This window comes from Pagrus major, chromosome 19 (assembly GCF_040436345.1).
Source record: "Pagrus major chromosome 19, Pma_NU_1.0".
In the NCBI taxonomy this organism is placed as follows: Eukaryota; Metazoa; Chordata; class Actinopteri; order Spariformes; family Sparidae; genus Pagrus; species Pagrus major.
The window spans coordinates 16,415,382-16,433,069 of NC_133233.1; the positions used below are offsets into that span (position 1 = coordinate 16,415,382).

At 42.8% G+C, this 17,688-nt stretch overlaps 1 protein-coding gene across 2 annotated transcripts in view; it reads left to right on the plus strand.

Annotated features, from left to right (window-relative positions):
- slco5a1 (solute carrier organic anion transporter family member 5A1) overlaps positions 1–17,665 on the plus strand; it is a 42,397-nt gene extending 24,732 nt beyond the window's left edge. For both annotated transcript variants that reach the window (XM_073488804.1, XM_073488803.1), the window contains 6 exons: positions 2,867–3,031; positions 7,675–7,873; positions 11,560–11,719; positions 12,135–12,376; positions 12,455–12,519; positions 13,581–17,665. In XM_073488804.1, coding sequence (XP_073344905.1) covers positions 2,867–3,031; positions 7,675–7,873; positions 11,560–11,719; positions 12,135–12,376; positions 12,455–12,519; positions 13,581–14,038 — 1,289 coding nt within the window. In that variant the 3' untranslated portion in view covers positions 14,039–17,665. The remainder of the gene's footprint in view (positions 1–2,866; positions 3,032–7,674; positions 7,874–11,559; positions 11,720–12,134; positions 12,377–12,454; positions 12,520–13,580) is intronic.
- The last annotated feature ends 23 nt before the right edge of the window (positions 17,666–17,688 follow it).

Here is a 17,688-nt window from a genome sequence, read left to right on the forward strand (position 1 = left end):
AATATTATCACAGCTTTAAAATCTGTAATCATCGCATTCCTACATCCAATCCAAGGTCATGTCCTCAAATGTCTTGTTTTGTCCTATGAACAGCTCAAAACCGTACAAAGATGGGGAAAAAAACAGAATACCTTGTATTGGAGAGGCTAAAACCTTATCAATTACTTAAACAATAAAGATATTTGGCGAATTATATATTTTTCGATTGACTAGTCATTCAATACTAGCAGAATTAACAGTTGCTGTACAAAAAACACGAACAATTCCACAGATTAGATTAGTTATAAAATGACACATTTCTATAAACTCGTGTACTTTGAGACCTATGAGACCTACAGATATTACAAATAATTTCCTATTATCACCTGTCTACATTCAAAAAGAAATGTTAAGCACAAAGCAGATGGATGAAACAATTTGTCAAAGTCATCAAATAAATTCTCAAAGAACAGCAAGTGTGGCAACTATTGCGACCCAGTGGTCTGACTGATTGAGAGAGCAGCTGCCGTAGACGTCAACAGGACCTCGCCATCTGTCCCCCTCCAGACAAGATTACAGCCCAGATCCACAGGAATGAAATAATTAGCGTCACTATTCTAATTCTACCTTTTGATCTCAGATAACACTGACAGATGCTAACATTTTCCCACCTCCGACAAGATTAGTTGAATTAGTGCTGAGACGGCTATCCCCAATCAAGTGACTGCGCCGCCCAGTCAGGCAGGACAGCCTCGTAAGAACCTCCCCAATAAAAGGCAATGATAATCCACTTCACATACTTCCTGCCTTTCTCTTTTGTTCTTTCTTTACTTGAGGCATCTGTGTATGTCAAGCACATGAGACAGACGAATCCCCCGTGATAGCCTTATGACTGTTAAGTCATGATATTTGCCCTCAGCCAGGGGCTTTAAACATTCTGGCCACACATGGAACAAAATCGAAGATGCCAGATGCCTGCTTGGTTAAACGTAGCCAAATGTTTTGAAGTCTGACTTTTGCTCCTGAATGTGTCCTTTGATAGAGCACACAGAGAGTGAGAGAAAACACTGCACAGACGGAACAAAAACTAAATGATCAAATCTAGAAACCTGAAGATAACATTTAGCTTTAAAAGCTCTATTAAATGTTACCTTTGGATGCTGTCCTCCCCCATCTTTCATCACACAGATAGTTAAGGTCAAGGGTAGACAACGCAAAATTGTTTCTGACTTGAGTCAGCCCCCAAAAGTTCAAATTAATTTCAATACAGAAGCTTTCTGTGCACCTAAGTGATCTCGCTTCTTTAAGGTGCTCGCCATTATTTATGAATGAGGGTCCTTTCCTGACCTTTTGGATTTCAGCTGTAATAAAAAAGCTACTTGGGCTTTTGTTTCCTGCTTTCCTTTAAACCATGAAACTTTTGAGTTGTGGCATTTTTTTAAAATAATCTAAGGAATTCATATTTGTTTGTCATTGGGGTTATGGTCACGGAAGACTGCAAGAAAACAAACCCGACATCTGCTGTAACTGCAGTTTGCCTTAAACTCAGTGTTGCATGTCCTGGGTCTTCCTCAGGACACCCTAACCAGGTGCCCAAACTACATCAGCTCTTTCTTCTAATGTGGAGGAGCAGCAGCTTGAATCTGAAGGTCCCTGCGGATTGCAGAGATCCCCATTCTGTCAAAACTTTTGCCTCGGTCTTGTTGAGACGAAGGAGCTCGTATGTTCCTGTGACCATGAGAACAGTGTTTTCTGCAACCTTGTGTTTCCAACAAGGACATTTAAACCAGCTAACTTTTCAAATGCAAAAAGTTAGACACTGGAAATAATTTTAAAAAAACAGTCACAGTAGTTAAAAAATGATAGACAGGCCTCGTAGTTTATATCTTCTAGCATTAATACTGCTGCAGTTGTGCTGATTAGCTTGGCAGACGTGCAGGATTTATCCAACCGGTTCAGCCAATCTCTTGTGTACGTGCCACAGCATATGATGAGATGTCTGAAAGGGGTCCCTGAGCTCCCAGTCTGAACTGCTAGCTGTACAGCTATTTGAGCTAACAAGCTAAGGCAGCTGCAGTTAGCAGCAGTAAGCGGCTATAGATTATAGAAATAGTTGACTAATTATTTTTTTCAAAAGACTAATCGATTAATTAGCTAACTGTTGCAGCTGTACTTCCTACACGGTTCAGTTTGTCAGCCAGTGCAAACAAAGTGTATAGAGAGAGATTCTGCCTGGTTACAATAATGTATTTACAGTTTGGCCACATGACTTTGAGTGGCAGGATGAGAGGGCATTGTGCATCATGTCAACCAAATCACATGGACATTGTCCCCAAGCAAGACATAACAGGGCATGTTTGCCTTTGTTGTGATGAACCAAGGATGACGGCGTTCAGGCTGCATTTGCAGAGCTCGGTTTGGTTTTGGGCTCGCAGCAGAGACGCACATGATCCACACTCTTGCACTGTACACTAAACCTGCTGCTGGCTACATGAGTTTCCTAAAGCGAGGCAGGTTTTCAGGCTACAACGAGCATCTGTGTGTTTGTGTATTAATGTTTGCTTCTGCAGTGTTGCTTGAAACAAGGATGCTTATCCAGCTGTAATGAGTAGAGGCTGACTGTGTGTTTGTGTGAATTTCAGAGACATTTAAAGAAGGTGTTAACTTAACTCCTCAGGTTATTATTACGTTTAAATTTAACTAGAGTTAGAGACACAGTTTTTTCTGTCTTTCTTTAATCGCAGCTTTCCAGGAATGATTCTTCTTCTGATGATTCTGTCTGCTTCAGTTTGTGTGGGAATAAGAGGCAAATTAAGAGACTGATTGTGTGTTAATTACAGCACCACATGTGATGAAGTGCTCAATCTTGTCTTGTTTCCCTCCCCAGACCTCCCCAAGGCAGCTCTGAGGATCCTCAGCAACATGACCTTCCTGTTTGTCAGCCTGTCCTACACGGCAGAGTGTGCCATTGTCACCGCCTTCATCACCTTCATTCCCAAGTTTATTGAGTCACAGTTTGGTATCCCAGCCTCCAACGCCAGCATATACACTGGTAAGTGTTTCTGTGGACAGTCTTTTGTTAATTCACTTCTTTTTCTTTTTGTATTCATTCATTTTATCACAGCACATAGACCTATTCTTGTGTTGTCTTGTGAGTCACTGTCCAGTGTGGGCTGCCTTTGAGGATGTGTGGGAGCCTGTAATGAGCAATTTTTTTACAATATGTTCTGAGCAATAAAACAAAATCAAATTATGCATTAAGAATGATACAGTAGAACATGATGGTACCAGTCAGCTGCCTGTAAAAGAGAGCTGAAGTAAATTAAATGAAAAATCAAAACAACTATGGATGTAACAATAGAAATATTCTGTCCTACACTGGTATTTTTTTTTTTTAGAAATATCACTACATAAAAACATAAATCTTATTGATCCAAATGTTTTTTAAATTAAGAAACATCTACAAAATATTTCCTAACACTCCACAACTTATTTGACCCATGTGATTATTTCAGTTTTTGAGGTATGCTCATTTTATGAGCAGAGTACAAAGGAGTTTTGATAGTTTCATCACAATAGAAATACAGTATTCCCCTCATGCCTACATTTGTAGTTTTTGCTAATTGTGAAGTTCTTTCTTGGAGAATCATTAAATGCTCAATATGTCCACAACTACGAAATACACTTGTATCAAAACTACAAAATGCACAATGCTCAAAAGTATTATTTCTCACAGTCTCTCCCGACAGCTATCAACCTGCCTCTCTGCTCCCCTCCCCCCAGTCACTGGCGCCAGTGTGCGCTTTCATCACGTTTTGCAACATACGTCACGTGAAGTCAAGACATCATCTCACACATACAACGCGATTAGGCAGAAGATAAAAGTCTTAGCACCCTGTTGCCGAAAGAATGAATGCTCTATCTATTATAGATTTTTATTTTAGATCGATTTAAACAGGATCATGTAAATAACAATCTCCGGCAGCCGTTTTCATAGGGCTAATTAGCGATTAACCTTTCTTCTTGTTTGGTATTATTTTAGTTTGTAAGATTGCAGTTTCCCTGAACCAAAGCTGTTATTTAGAACGCTTGTACTGTTTGACCAAATGTCCAAAACCCAAAGATCTTAAATTTCCAGTGATATGAAATGGAGAACAGTGCAGTTTCTCACATTTCGGAAGCATCAGCATTTTCTGGATAAAGTACTTTGCCATCATTGTAGTCGTTGGCAATGTATTGTCTGTCCAGAGACTCATCGATTTTTTTTTTTTTTTTTTTTTTTTTTTTTAAATTAGCATGTAGTGTATATTGTAAGAAAATCTCTAACTGAGTTTAGGACTGAGAAAATGAGCTCTTCCTCCTCTGGAAGATGTGAGAAAGAAATGTTTAACATCTTAAGGAGGAGAAAATGGTGTATTTGATTACCTATGAGGCAGTCATTTGATAGGTTAATCGTACCGTCTCTGAAAAGATCTAAAATAACTGCCCTCTGCAAAGACTTGATTAGAATTTATTACCCTAGTTGGCAGCCTTTTCTTTATTAAGTAGTATCTTGTGGATATAGAGTAGTATATATATATTATTATTATTATTAAGAGACTTCAAATTCATAAACCTACATGTGACACATGAACATAAACATACTCTCAGACTGTCATTTCGAATATAAGTTTTTCATTCTACATTTATTCTACTTGATCCCGGACAGGAGGACAGATGATAGATCATCACATGCTGTTCCACACCACTCGTCTGTACCAGTTTAAGCTCACATTTGTTCTCACCTCTCCACGTGCACTCTGTGATTCACAGTCGGAGGGCAGCGCTGTGAGTCATAGTCTCACTGACTTTCATTCAGTGATGAGCTTCTATTACATCCCCCGACTGCAACACACAAGTCTCTGGTGGCTGCGGGAGATGCATTCATCATAATGTGGGGCTCTCACGCACACGCACACGCACACACACACTACCCTCTTCTCTGCCTGTAATATGTGCACCACACATGTAGAGTGTTTCTTCAGTTGTGTCTGAGCCAGCGGTGCTAAAACACAACTAATCTACTGACAGGATTATTACAGCAAGGAGTGATTGAAAACTCAATTACGCCTGTGAAATCAAAAAGGTGTGTGTGTGTTCCAGTACTCTGCTGGCTAACATATGGTCATCTCCAGACACACACACACACACACACACACACACACACACACACACACACACACACACACACACACACACACACACACACACACATATACACACACACACACACACACATATACACACACACACACACACACATATACACACACACACACACACACTTACACACATACACACACACACACACACACTCACACACATACTGACATACACACACAAGCACAATGCCATTGCCTCATCTCATCTGCTTGTTGCCAGGATACAAGGGGTAAGGGCAAACGGGTGGTGCGGTTGCCATGGCTACCCCAACGATGCCAAGCTGCTGGGATGTGATGATGGTTGGAAAAGAGGAGGAGGAGGAGGAGGAGGCTCTCCTGTTGATGGGAGCACAGTGCTTCCTCAGGCAGCCAGATGGACTGACCAACTGTGACATTTCCCCTGATGATTGTGAGGGATTGTTTTTTAAGAATGACCAGAAGACCAGACGAGCAGGCGTTTTTGAATGTGTAAATAAATTATTAGTGATGTTTTTGTTATCGTCTAGTCAGAACAATAGAGTCAGGATTTAATTCAATTTGAGATGGAAGCCAATATTTTTAAGATTGACACTCAGAGAATTAAAAAATGACTTTGCAAGACAAATGTTTTGACAAAATGCTAACGTCAGCATGCTAATATGATCCCAATAACAATGGTAACATGCTGATGTACAGCAGGTATTCCACGTTCATCATCTTAGTTAGCTTGTTACCATACTAACATTTTGGAAAAGTGTACAGGCTGATGGAAATCTCATTATTTTTGCACGTAGCAGCGTGGCTAGTAATACTTAGGACTTTAAAGCTTAATTAGTAAATATTTTTACATTAACAATGGGTCAAAAGACTGTGCAAAAAGTACAGTCACACAACACTGTGTTTTCCCTCACCTCTAAAGAGCATTAAAGTGTCATTTAGCTCATTGTTTTTGTTTTATCAACTTCAAAATTCTCCCTTTTTAATGGCCGAAAAATCAGCTAATGCAGGTTTAACAAATCCAGCTATTGTACCATCTTTCCAAATGGAACTAAATGCATTTTATGTTTCCGGCAGTACCAACAGTGCTTTGTTAGAAATAAATAGAAGAGTTGGGCATGTAAAAATAGGAGCAGTTGCCACAGTGGTTCACCAAAGGGTGTATATGAAGAAAAAAATGTCATAGTTTGTTTTGTCTTACGGAAGTAGTCAAAACGAGATAAACTGACGTCTTGCAAATTACCACCTTGTTGAGTATATATCATGCCTGGTTAAAGAGATGCCGCTGCTACATGCTCATTAGATGTTGCTACAGAAATAGCGCTGTAACATATCACACACGCCTCCCTCAGCTGCAGTTTCCCCCCATGCTGCTGTCGCTGCTCTGCGCCCGTGTCTCTGACTTTTGTTTCTCACTTGATGATCAGCCACTGTCTCTTTCAATTATTTCCTTCTCTATCTCGGCTGTACAAGCCTCAGTTGACAATGTAAGCAGTGCAAACGTTTGTCACGAGAGTCATGCCTTCTTTGATGTAGGATCTCTATAATAGATTAGCAGTGACATGCACACATTTATCAAATAACTAAGAATAAAATAACCCTCGGATTCATGCCAGCAAAGCTGTTAATCCAGATAAAATGTGTGTAAATCATTCATGTGGCATTTAACACTACAGCACAGTGTGTGTGTGTGTGTACCTTTATGTCACTGTGAAATAATATCTGTTTGGCTGTTTAATCCTGCAGAAAGCACTTGGTTTTAGCACAGAAACATGCACTTACAGGATAATATTATGCTCCAGCTGTCTCTCTCTCTCTCTCTCTCTCTCACAGAGGCACTTTTTCTCTGCCTGTCTCTCGCCCTCTCTGTCTTCCTCCTGGTCTGTACATACAGAGAGAAGCCAAATGACATCTCTCTGTACTTGGATCACTTCTCTGTTGATCCTCTATCTTTGATGACCTCCCGCCCCCGCTGGCTGACCCCGTCTTGCTCGTTACCCGGTCGCGTGCGCTTACGGTTGGGCTCGAGGGCTGCCATGTGCATGTGCCTCCCTGGGCTTTAACTCCTGCTTGATGACGCCACCCGGTCCATCCTGCCAGCAGCCAGCTTTGCCTTTCTTCGTGCTGTCAATTAGACTATCTAGAGTGGACTGAGAGCACGTGCCACAGCCTGAAGTGACTCACTGTTAGCCCGTAGCATAGCCTCGTCGCATTAATGCAGCAGTTTCTTTTTTCTTTTGAAGTGATTTATTCTTGGTTTAACGGGGGAAGTCACATGGAGATTGACGCAACCGTGTCCAACAAGACATCATACATGTTCACATGTTACTGTGCCTAATTAAAACACTGCAGCTCAGATGATCATTGCACTTAGTCAGTCAAGCTTTACAGTAATTAATTCAGTGTTAACAGCTTTTCAAGACACAAATTAGCTGCTCTATTTCTGTGCCGTTTGCAACACTTCAGAAGTTTTTCCTCCATTTCACCTGCACTTTCTTTTCACTGATCTCTCTCACAGGTGTGATCATCGTACCCAGCGCTGGTGTGGGCATCGTGCTAGGGGGCTACATCATCAAGAAGCTGAAGCTCGGCGCCAGAGAGTCGGCCAAGCTGGCGATGATCTGCAGCGGGGTGTCTCTGCTCTGCTTCTCCACGCTCTTCATTGTGGGCTGTGAGAGCATCAATTTAGGAGGCATCAACATACCTTACACCACTGGGTAAGGAGACCTTCTTTGTCTGTTTTTTTACATTAGCATGTGTTCTCGTGTTTGTAAGCTCGTCTTCCATGAATACATTAATCATTTTATATGAGGTACTTGGGATCTAAGGATACATTTGTGTCCAAAACCTCCTGCATATAAAGTGACATCTGAAACGCACGCATACTGGAGGAGGTTTGAGGCCCGGGACGCTGTCACTGCTCCCATCATTCTCATGTGTTGTGGCGTTGTGTTGGAGTGCGAATGACTAATTAGCAACACCGGCATCTGCTCCTGTGGCTCCAGTGAATCACTCTGCCACCTCTATTTCTGAGGCCCGACACCACATCAGCAGCCAGTCTGCAGAGTTATCAAACAGTCATCCCATGTGTCAGGCCCGGCGGACAGGAATATGGAGCGAGTCTATTGGCCCACACGGTCGTGAACACACTACTACAGACAGATGCACAGAGTCAGCCTGGATGATGCTCTGCAAACCTTTGACACATCTACTGTGCTATTATTTAATCTCATCATACTGACCACTGCAAGCTTTTATACACAAAAAATCAACTCTGTCATTTCATTTTTGTGACTCAGCACCATGATCACATGGTGTGGAAGACAACTTCTCAGTCTTAAAAAAGTTTGAGTGTTCTACTCCTTTCAAACTGGACAAAAATCCCAACATCTGGCTTTTGAGAAAGAGTTCAGTTGGCATACACTTCAGGGTCAAATGACTCTACAGTAGTATCGAGTATTTGTCAGCTCTAGCTCCAGTCAGCAGCGACGGAAACACAGCACACTAATTTCTGCCTCTTTTCATTTATATGGACACAAAATAAAATGATCCCATAAAATCAGAATATAACTTTTTTGAAGCATCTAATCTGCAGGACATGTATCAGAATAAGAAGTGGTTCTGCCTGTTAGTAAAGTTTTGAAGATGGACCCACATTGTGTCCTTGGAACAATATTTGCATTTCTGCTGTTCCTCCTAATTAAACAGCAATCTCAGCAGCACATGACCTTTACAGTTCATTAAGAATGTATGAGCCACAGACCAGTTCTGTTTGGCTACCGCCATGTTTCTGTCCCTTCGGGAAACTCGTTCAGGTCGCCTACTTTTGGCCTTGTCGATTTGCATTTCCATTACCAGTTTTACCGTGCAGAGTTGAGCCAAGCTGTGCCCGGGATGGACCTTCTCCAGAGTGCACCTGCCCTGCCTCCAAGCGGGCCGCGGTGACGTCTCTGGACCTTGGTCAACCGTGATGACCCCTTTCTCTCCCTCGCCTGTGTTGCAAAACCCAATTCATGTCTGTGTTGGAAACCTGAGAGAAAGACGTCTTTAGTTTAGTTTCTGGTCAGTGTACCTGTTCGCACTCTCGGATATCTGCTGTATTTTATTATTCCTGATTGTGCTGCTTCATCGTAAAAGCATTTAAATAACTAAATAACACAGGAGTTTTATTAGGACATGAAACTTGTTTGCCACCCAATTAGCAGAGCTTTGTGAGCTCTTCAGTAGTGCTGCAGGAGGAAGAATTTTACAGCCGCTCCTCTGACTAGCACACAAGCCAAACATGTCATTAGTCAAAGACACACCTTCAGGCAGGTAGCCTGTTGTGATGGAGATGCAAATCCCTGCTGCGCTCGGCTGATGTGATATCAAAAGATCGTAATGTCGAAATGACACACCAGCAAAAAAAATAAGAAAGGCAAACTAATCGACTGGCAATGGGAACCTTTTAGCAGGTTTACTCATGTTTAAACAAACTGCATACACATGCTAATGTTGGTGTAAAAATTGCATAAGATGAACCAAAAATGCTAAAGGACCCAGGGTGTGGGTATGAGCCAGCAAACTCAGCATTTCACTGAACACACTAAGGTGAAACTGCTAAACCTCCGTGAAATTTACTTTTCACATAACTACGTTAATCAAAGTGTCTATTTGCCAAACAGTCAGTGCGCCCTTTAAAGCCTCATAGCTGACCCATTAATAACTGCGGTCTTTGTTTGAGCTGCTGTTTATAGAGAGGTCAGCAAGACGTGTGAGCTGGTGGGGTTCCTCATTATGAACAGCACCGGTCACTAGTCACCGCTAGCACCCACATGAGGAATGTTCAGCCCGAGAAACCCACCCTTTGTGTCGCCCGTCTGTACTCACACACCAGTCTAGACGGAGCTGGAGGCTGTTTGGCCAAAAAGGACCCGACAAACAGGAAAGGTTATCAACCTTCTTTTAGAGCCAAGAGACAAAGCAGGTTATGTAACATCCTTGAATATCTGAAAATGTTGTGGTTACTGCATGATGATGAGTCGGGCCTGAGTGATTAATTAAAAGCTGCTGTGTTTTCAAAATAAAGCTGATGGGAAAAATCTTTGTTTCCTCTCTCACAAAATAGGACCTCAGACTTTATTTCCCATCATTCTCCCTGTCCAGTGTCCGCAGTGCTAGATTAAGCGTTGCGCGCTCTTTGGCTCACAGTTTGGGTTTTTATTCAGTGCAGCCTGCACACGGTGACACAACATCTGGAGGGTTCAGCAAAGGCCGGGGAGTTTAGTCTGGGAGGGGGGGAAAGGACATGTTTAATCAGTGCAGCGAGTCTGCGGCTTCAGCCGGGCTGATGCCTTTTTACGTGCACGCAAATACACACACGCTGTCTGGAATGTGACACTGTTATGTCAGGACAGGCCCGAATTTGATTCCCCTGCTGCAACCATCAGTATCGCTTTATGGTCTCACGGAAAATGATGGTCCACTGATTTTAAGAAGTAGCATCGAATGATTTTAGCCTTTTCCTGGTTCCTGGGAGGTTTTCATTTCAAGTTGTAAAACACTCTTGATTACTGGCAACTTATAGATCATCTTGATTAAAACATAAACGTTCAGAAAGACATCTCCTGTCAGTGTCGCTCCCTGGCTGCTGTGTTGTTAGGAACTCGTCCCCGGCTGTTCCGCAGGGCTCAGGGCGAACGCTTCGCAGAGAAAACCCACGACTCGCTTCACTGCTCACCGCTCAGACGAAGCCAAAGTCCTGTTTGGCTTAGAGCAACCGTTCCCACACTGCCCGTCGAGTCGCTGGAGGTGTCACTTCCTCAACTCCCCCCTCGTCTCCGTCCTTCTATCATCACACATCACACGAGCTGGTGGAGGAACAGATTAAAGCTAATTAAAAGGATTATGTGCAGCAGATTAATAATGAGACACATTGTGGAGAAGATTGGCAGCCTTTTTGAGTTTCCTCTGTTTTTCCTGCTGAAACAAAACTTTGTGGATTGACGCCATGCAGGAAAGGAGAGTGGGGACAAGAAGTGTTATCGTCTTTGCAGCAGGAAGCGTTTGGTTTTATGGGAAATGTGGTACATATAGGAGCATAAATTTGTTTTTCAATTTTTCTGGAGCTAAATGTTGTGCTGCTATCCCAGCAAGGCCACACTAACCTTAATAAATTAATAAATGCTCCCACAGATAGTTCCCTGCCTCTGGCCCTTGCTGACACAGCAGTACTGAGAAAATACATCTCCAAAGCGTTGATTAAAAAACGAAAAACAACCTTTCATTTTAATTTTATCCAATATGTTTCGAAAGGGTAGTAAAAACAAGAGTTGCACTGATATGAAAACCTAAATGAGAAAAAACTCAGTGTCGTGGTAGTTTGGTCCTCCTTGTTCTTAACAAACGTTTCCTGTGTGTGCAGTCCGACCCTGACGATGACCCACAGGAACCTGACGGGCAGTTGCAACGTGAACTGTGGCTGCAGGATCCACGAGTACGCTCCGGTCTGCGGCTCCGACGGCATCACCTACTTCAACCCCTGCCTGGCTGGGTGCAGCACTGTGGGCAATGACAGCACCGGGGTGAGCACACACACACACACTACACCCATAGCTTCATTGTTTTCCTGTCTCAGAAATAATTGCAATGTAGCCGTTTATACATCGAGTAGAATAAAAGAGGATTGATGAGGACTTTGTTGAAGGACACATTAATCATATTGAAAACACAAAGACCGGCTCTGTGTACATTCTCCTCCCATAGCTCTGAAAGCACAGGAAGTGTCAGACCGCACAACAATGTCAGATAGGAAATTAAAACAACATGAGGAAAGGAAATGTCTAGATCTCATCGCCGGTGCCACCCAGTCGGTCTGCGAGTGTCTAATTTACATTTTTTTTTTCAATGTAGCCACAATATTGTGAGTCTTTCAATGGAATTAGCTTCAGATTTGAGTCAGTGGGTGGTATGATTTACCCCTCTTGTTCCTGACTACAGATTAGGAACTACACCGACTGCGGCTGCGTGCAGAGCAGGCAGGTCATCACTCCGTCCTCCGGCGGCCAGGTCAACCAGCTCCAGCTGGTCATCGTTAAAACCTACCTGAACGAGAACGGCTACGCTGTGTCGGGGAAGTGCGACCGCACCTGCAACACCCTCATCCCTTTCCTCATCTTCCTCTTCATCGTCACGCTCATCACCGCCTGTGCCCAGCCCTCCGCCATCATCGTCACACTCAGGTAAGGGATCGATTCTTATTTCCTACATCCATTCATGTGCATGCAGAATCGCTGACGTGGCTGTTTCCCTTCCCTCAGGTCTGTTGATGAACAGGAGAGGCCTTTTGCTCTTGGGATGCAGTTCGTCTTGCTCAGAACTCTTGGTAAGTTCTTGAATATTTGCACGACAATGAATGTTAAACACATTAGAGCCCCCCACTGTATGTTTTGTGGCCTTGTGATTTGGGTTAAACACTATAATCCCTTTTCTACTCTATCTATTTTGGACATTAAAGGTTAAAAGATCTTCAGGATTTGGCACAAAAACGCGCAGCCAGTCACGTCTCTCATCTAATTTTTATTGTCGAGGCTTTTCCAGCTGCTCTGTAATCCGTTTTTCTAACGCTCTGTTTTCCCCAGCCTACAATTTTAAAGAGAGCAGGGCTGCAGCACTGTCGTGGACCTCTGTGAACTCCTCTAGATAAGTGTAGAAAAGCCCTGAGGGTTAGTTAGCACTGCCCTAACATGCCTCTGGTCTGCTTGGTATGGCTGTGTGAAAATAAAGCTGTCACATCACGTCTCTTAAACATGTGTGTAGGCGGCGTCTGTATTTGTGTGGTTATCGGTTAATTCTACAACCTGATGCAATCCTACTCAGCAGCTGTGCAACACATTTTACATTTATAAAGTCGCTCATGCTGCGTTTTTGTGCCCAGCGAGACGCTGATTCAGCACTAAATTCATTTAATTTTTGAAGCCGCAGTTAATGATGGTGTCGAGTAGGATTAATTATTCTGAAAGGTGTTTCTAATATTTTGTCCACGTTGACTTACATGAGGGTATGAGAGCTGCCGCTGATCTGAATGAAATGGTGCCACCAAGTGGTGTAATGAGGGTGCTGCAATACAGTCATTTTAAATTCTATTGCTGTATCCATGACATATTATTGTGTACCGTATATGTAAGTTGTCATAGTTAAGTGTTTTTGCAGCAAGTACACATGAAATTAATGTACTTTACTGTGTCGTAGTAGCAGGACGTGAGACAAATGCAGGAAGAGAACTTTAACATTTTCAAATATTAAACTAAAGTTAGTATTTAAGATTGAAAGTTTAGTGTGAACACACTTTATACTCTAAATTAGCTTGAATTAGTGTTTAGTTTGGGATTGGGACACTCGGAGCTCATTAAGGTTATTGATCACACCATCTCTCTCCTCCCTCAGCCTACATCCCCACGCCCATCTACTTCGGTGCTGTGATCGACACCACCTGCATGCTGTGGCAGCAGGACTGCGGCGTGCACGGCTCCTGCTGGGAGTACGACGTCACCTCGTTCCGCTTTGTCTACTTCGGCCTGGCCGCCAGCCTCAAGTTCGTCGGCTTCATCTTCATCTTCCTCACCTGGTACTCGATCAAGCACAAGGAGGAGCGAGACGAGCGCTGGCGCCAGCACCTGCCTCCGCTGGGCACCGTCAGCGAGCTCATCTGCCACGCCGGCGGCCAGAAAAGCCACGCGCGCACCCGCTCCTGCCCCGTGTTCATCCCGCCGCGGCCCGACCCGCCCGCCGCCCTGCTGCTCAACCGCGGCCACAGCAGCCTCAGCTGCCCCGGCAACGCCCTCAAAGCAATAACCCCGCCCATCTTGTTGCCGCATCACCACAGAGGCTCCGCCCATGTCTGAGAGCGCTCCGAGCCTTGAGGCTTCATCGTGACATGTGCCTTCCTGTTTGTGTGTCTGCTTTACACCAACAGGACACCAGGCGGGGCTCCACAGCTGCTGCAGGACTGTGACACAGGTGCGCCCACCATACCTAAAGGGCTGCTCATTGTTGTCTCCAACGACAGGAGACTGACAGATGTTCTTTTATTCAGAGCGTATAATCAGCTGCAGCCACACACAGCATCCACGCAGAAGGTCAGACCTCCATGTCAAGGTTGGGACGATATAAGACATCACATGGTGCTACTGTTAAAGGGCAGGGCATTAAAATCTCCGTACAGACAGATGAGTCATCATCAACAGCATCTAAAGCACAAACCTGTACTATGCAAGATCCAATGTACAGCTCCTCCCTTCTCAGTACTGTACAGCTCCCTCTGTATTCTACACCCGTACCTCTTTCTTCTTCTCTGCTCAGTTACCACCACGTTGTTGTCGGCTCATTCATAATCCCATTTCTCCTCACGGTCCGAGCTGTGAACATATCAGCGGTCTCTCGTATTTGAGCCATTCCACCCTGTTCTTCTCGTCTGGTCTTGTTTCATCTTCACAATTGACAAAAGTGGGATTTTTTTTTTTTAATCCTCTCACCTTTTTATTTCCTTCCTTTTTTGTAACAGTGCCTCTCAGGCTGTCTCGGCCAGTCCAGTATACAAAAGCTAGCTACCAGGGTAAACGCTAGCCACCGAAAAAGCCAGTCACTGTCTCTCAGTCGAGCGACAAAACTCTTTGTTGCCCTCAGCTTTTGTGTTTGTCGCCACCGAGCTCGAGTGGACAAAGTTTCTCACCTTGGCAAGGTAACCATGTAGCTTAAAGCTGACGAGCACCAATGGTACAGCGTTCTAACGACTTCTGTGAGAAGTCGAGTCTTGTTTGCGAGCAAGAAATCCATAGCACGTCACACTACTTTATTATCACAGTGTGTAACAATGAGCCAAACAGGAGAAAGAAATAAGAAAGGTATCTCATCTCTGACCATGTGCTGAAGCTACTGTGTGTCCAAAAGATGTGATTGTACTGGAAACTGGAAATATGATGGAGATTCAAGAAAATGTGGCAGAAATTTGACCCATTTTTTTTAACAAAATATCCTCCAAGTAAAATGATCTGTATCTAATCTGTCTTAAAAACCAACCACAAATGAAAAGATGCATCATTTTGGCTTTGCATTGCAATGGCTTCTCCATTCTAATGGTCATCAGATGTACATAGTAGTTATCGAGTAGTCTAGGCTTTAAAAAAGAAAAAAAAAAAAGTAGTGCGGCAAGCATGTAAATCTGTGAACCTCCTTTTATCAGCTAGAGTCATCTGACGGCGAGTGTTCAGTTCCTGGGTGTGTGGGGCCCTCTAGTGGACAGAGAGACGATTGTGTGAAGGCCAGTGAATGTTTGTCAGACCTACTGTATTCTACTATGACGTTCTTGGTTTAAAAGGTTAATTAATAAACTGAGTCACTGCACTGAAGTTAGCTCTCCAGTTTCCCAAAGATAGAAGAGCGAAACATGACCTGCTGTCTTTGGCACCGTCATGTGACGGAGGTCAGTTTTCTAAATCGGTCTGATAGTGAACTTCAAACAAATGTAATCTGTTTGCATGAGCCTTAACTTTTTGAAGAGTATTGTTCTTTTATCTTGGGCTCGTGTTATTTTCTTAAAGGAACAGTTCACCCTAAAATCAAAAATACGTATTTTTCCTCTTACCCGTCGTTATCTAGATTATTTTGAAATGAGCTGCAGAGATTTGGAGAAATCTTACCGTCTCTCGTTCATGAGAGAACTAGTTGGGACTCAGCTTGTGGTGCCAAAAAATTACATTTGAAAAACTCAACAGCAATGTCTCTTTCCAGAAATAATCTGTTACTCAAGATAATCCACAGAGCCTGTTGTGAGCAGTTTCATGCAGGAACTATTTTCTTTCCACCAAACTACAAGTGTGCATCTACTCATGGACAAGAAGGTCGAGCTCACATTAATGGCATCGGAGATACATTTGTTTAGTGTACTGTAGTTCGGTAGAAAGAAAATGGTTCCTACATGAAACTTCTCACAATCTAGTACCACTTTTTTGATCTCTACAGTTGATAGCTCCAAAATTCAAAACAATCTTGATGCAAAAATAGCATTACAGGTGAAAGCTAGATTGTTGGGGTGAACTCTCCCTTTAAAGTTGCAATATGTAAGAATTTTAGTAGGAAAAAATTAGCAATTATTATCAACAGAATGTGAAGAAATAACACGTTTGACATAATGTCTGTGTACTGTGTTCCTGAGATATCTACTGATGTTGGCATGCTAAAGCCCCTGGTGCTCTGAGCGCTCAGTCTGGACCACTAGCTGCACGGCTAACTGAGCTAACTAGCTAATGGCAGCTACAGTTAGCTGCTCCTGTTTGTTTTGTTGGCCAATTCTTACACATTGCATCTCTATCTTATGGATTTACCTTCTTTTAAATAGGAGACAGTGGTTGCAGAGAAATGGAAGAGGTGCTAATGAGGCCTCTCTGTTTAAAAACAAAGCTTTGTTCGATATTAGCTGTATTAGGTGAATATTATTCTAATCTGTGGCACATGTTTTGAAAACCACATTTTAAAAGTATTTTTCTCTTTGAGGAGGTATATACAGTAAGTCTAATAAAGTAATTGTATTTTATATTTTGATTTGTTCGACTTTTAATAAAAGTTTTTTGGGGGGAAATGGAGAATCTGCTGCAGTGAAACCATTTTAAAAGTTAACGTTTTTGGCCAAGATTCATTGTATTCTACCAGGTGAAGTTGATCGAGTGGTAACGGCAGTGACTAATTTTAGTATTACGTGACTTAGTACCTCAAATGACATATTCATTCAAAGTGATCATCGTGTAAATATCGTCGAAGCAAATGAAGCGTATTATAGAGCTCACACATAGTTAGGAGCATATTTATGAACTAACCCATGACACAGTAGTTAAAAAGAACAAAAAAAAAAGCGCTGGATGTGTCTCGCGGTGCCTGAACAGTATTATTCACATGGGAAGGGTTGAGTTTATATTGTCATGTGGGGAGGGAGTCGGGTTATTACGATGTTCTTTGTTTTTTTCTTCCCTGTAAAGGACGACACAATGAGTTCATATAAACGCTGAAGTAGCCAGATTGCCCTTCTCTCCATCTGTAATGATTCTCTAGCCTTCCTCTAGTGCGCTTCATCTTAAAATTAAATATTTATTGTGAAATTCTATTCTGATAAAGTACCAAATGAACATGATTGACTAAAAATAAGTGAACCAATCAGAGCACCGTCTGCAGGGAAGGGTAGAGAATCACCCAGTAATGCCACACCGATCGTTAGACAGTTAACGCAGGGGTGTCTGCCTTTTTTCCGCTCTTCTGCAGTCCGACGGCTGACAGACGACTTCAGGTCGACAGTAGATTTGCTTTAACGTGTTCCTTTCATCAGTATTTGAACTGAAAGATGATTTCCTGGACAGTTGTATTCTGAAAGCCGAGCTCTTATCGCTTTTGTTCCTCAGGAGCAGAAGTCCAATTGTTTGTGAACACTTGGTTTACAAATGCCTTGAATACTTGATATTTGTCATTAAAAAAGCAGAAAAATCCACTTGGCTTGACTGAATTATTA